The following is a 1,652-nucleotide window of genomic DNA, read 5'->3' on the forward strand; positions in this document are numbered from 1 at the left end:
TGTCGATTCTCTTTGGTGTGAAAGTGAAGATACACTCTGTCAACTCATGCGCTGGCGCAAGATCCCTGGCAGTTCTCCAGAAAGAAAGGTTACATTCAAACTGTTCTGCACTATTTACGATTGGTATGTTCCAATCAAATTTAATTTTAAAGTGTCTTAAATTTACATTTCCAATTGGTGTAATTTGGCAGTTTAAAACTGACATGAATTTTGTTAGAATCTCCAATCGGGGGAATCAAAAACACCAAGTTCAAAACTCGTGCCCTACCCTTGACATAAAATGGACATTGTCAGATTTTGTCGCAGAGGGATTTAGGATGGATAAGGTACTTGGCAGAATCCTGCAATGAGTGAGCTTTACTCTATCTCTGACCCAGGGTGTATCATGGCAGGGAACATTAACTACACAAGACACTTGTTATAGACCTGTTAATAATCCACTTTAACTACACAGATGGAATGTAAGTCAGAGTGAGAAACAACTAATTCAGTATTTAACTCACAGCTGGAGGAAACAAAACACTTCATTACTTCTGTTGAACTATTAAATGCAACTTTGAGATTTTTATTGACATGAATTAACAGTGTCCATCAGTGCAAGTGAAATGTTTACAAAACTCGGTTTACCGCTGGATTTATCGACTGTTCTGTTGATGATCTTCAATGGAATCACTTCATGCCCCACCACACAGGAGTAAGAAGCACCGCTGGCCCACTCCTCCGCTGTAATGGATAACAGGCTGTAGATGAAGAAGGAGGTGTTGTCACTCTCCCCCATCACCTCGGTGTTCTTGTAGTTACTGGAATTCACCGGTTTGTCCACTTGACGAAGATCTCTCGGGGGAAGAAACCTCTCACTGAACAGGTGAGGGAGAGAAACCTCTGAGCGGAGATTTCTTCTGTTGGTGGCAGGAGGACCGACACTGATGGCTCCAGCGGATTAATCACTGCAGAATATTGGAGACAAATATAAATCAACCAAAAAAATCCTGAACCAGTATCACAATTTCACTAAATATTAAAATACGCCATGTTTAATTTGGGATTTATTCACTTTCGCTTTTTAAAGGAGCAGTATGGTACAAATACTGTTCAGTAAAAAAAGGAAAGTTTACTGTGAAAGTTGCCTCCATGTTTCCAGTGCACAACATGGGCATTCTGTCCAATTGTCATTGCTGATGGTGGCGTCACAACTCAGGCTTCTTCCCACTATATATGACTTAATCAGAATACAATATCCTTTGGTCCATCTTTTTCTTAATCAGCTACTTAGCTCTCCTGCCTTCAGATGCATCATTAATGCTCCCAACGGTGTTTGTTCATTCCCAATCAAAGCCTGACATTGATGTAACTTGATCTGGATTACACATGGGATGCTTTGTGCTTTAATCTCACCGCTCACCTTTCTCCTTGTGGATGGAGTGTCTCAGTGGAGTCGGTAGATTCTGATGGTACACCACACATTCAAAAGTAACGCCACTCAGCCAGGCTTCAGTAGAAATGTCTAATTTGCTGATCACGCTGTCGGGATTCTGTCCAGGCTGCTCAGCAATCTCTGATTTCAGAGGCTTCTTTTCTTGTCTCCAGGTGACGTTGACTCCAGAAGGAAGATTGGACATAACGCAGGTTAACGTCACCGTCGCCTCCAGTAA

At 41.8% G+C, this 1,652-nt stretch overlaps 1 gene segment (V, D, J or C); it reads right to left on the reverse strand.

Moving 5' to 3' along the window:
• Positions 1-544: 544 nt before the first annotated feature.
• On the reverse strand, positions 545-1,640 carry LOC122545217. The segment is given in 2 exon segments: positions 545-947; positions 1,403-1,640. Coding segments are annotated over 2 exon segments (357 nt in total).
• Positions 1,641-1,652: the final 12 nt, after the last annotated feature.

The sequence above is a fragment of the Chiloscyllium plagiosum genome, unplaced genomic scaffold (assembly GCF_004010195.1).
Source record: "Chiloscyllium plagiosum isolate BGI_BamShark_2017 unplaced genomic scaffold, ASM401019v2 scaf_93245, whole genome shotgun sequence".
Taxonomy (NCBI): Eukaryota; Metazoa; Chordata; class Chondrichthyes; order Orectolobiformes; family Hemiscylliidae; genus Chiloscyllium; species Chiloscyllium plagiosum.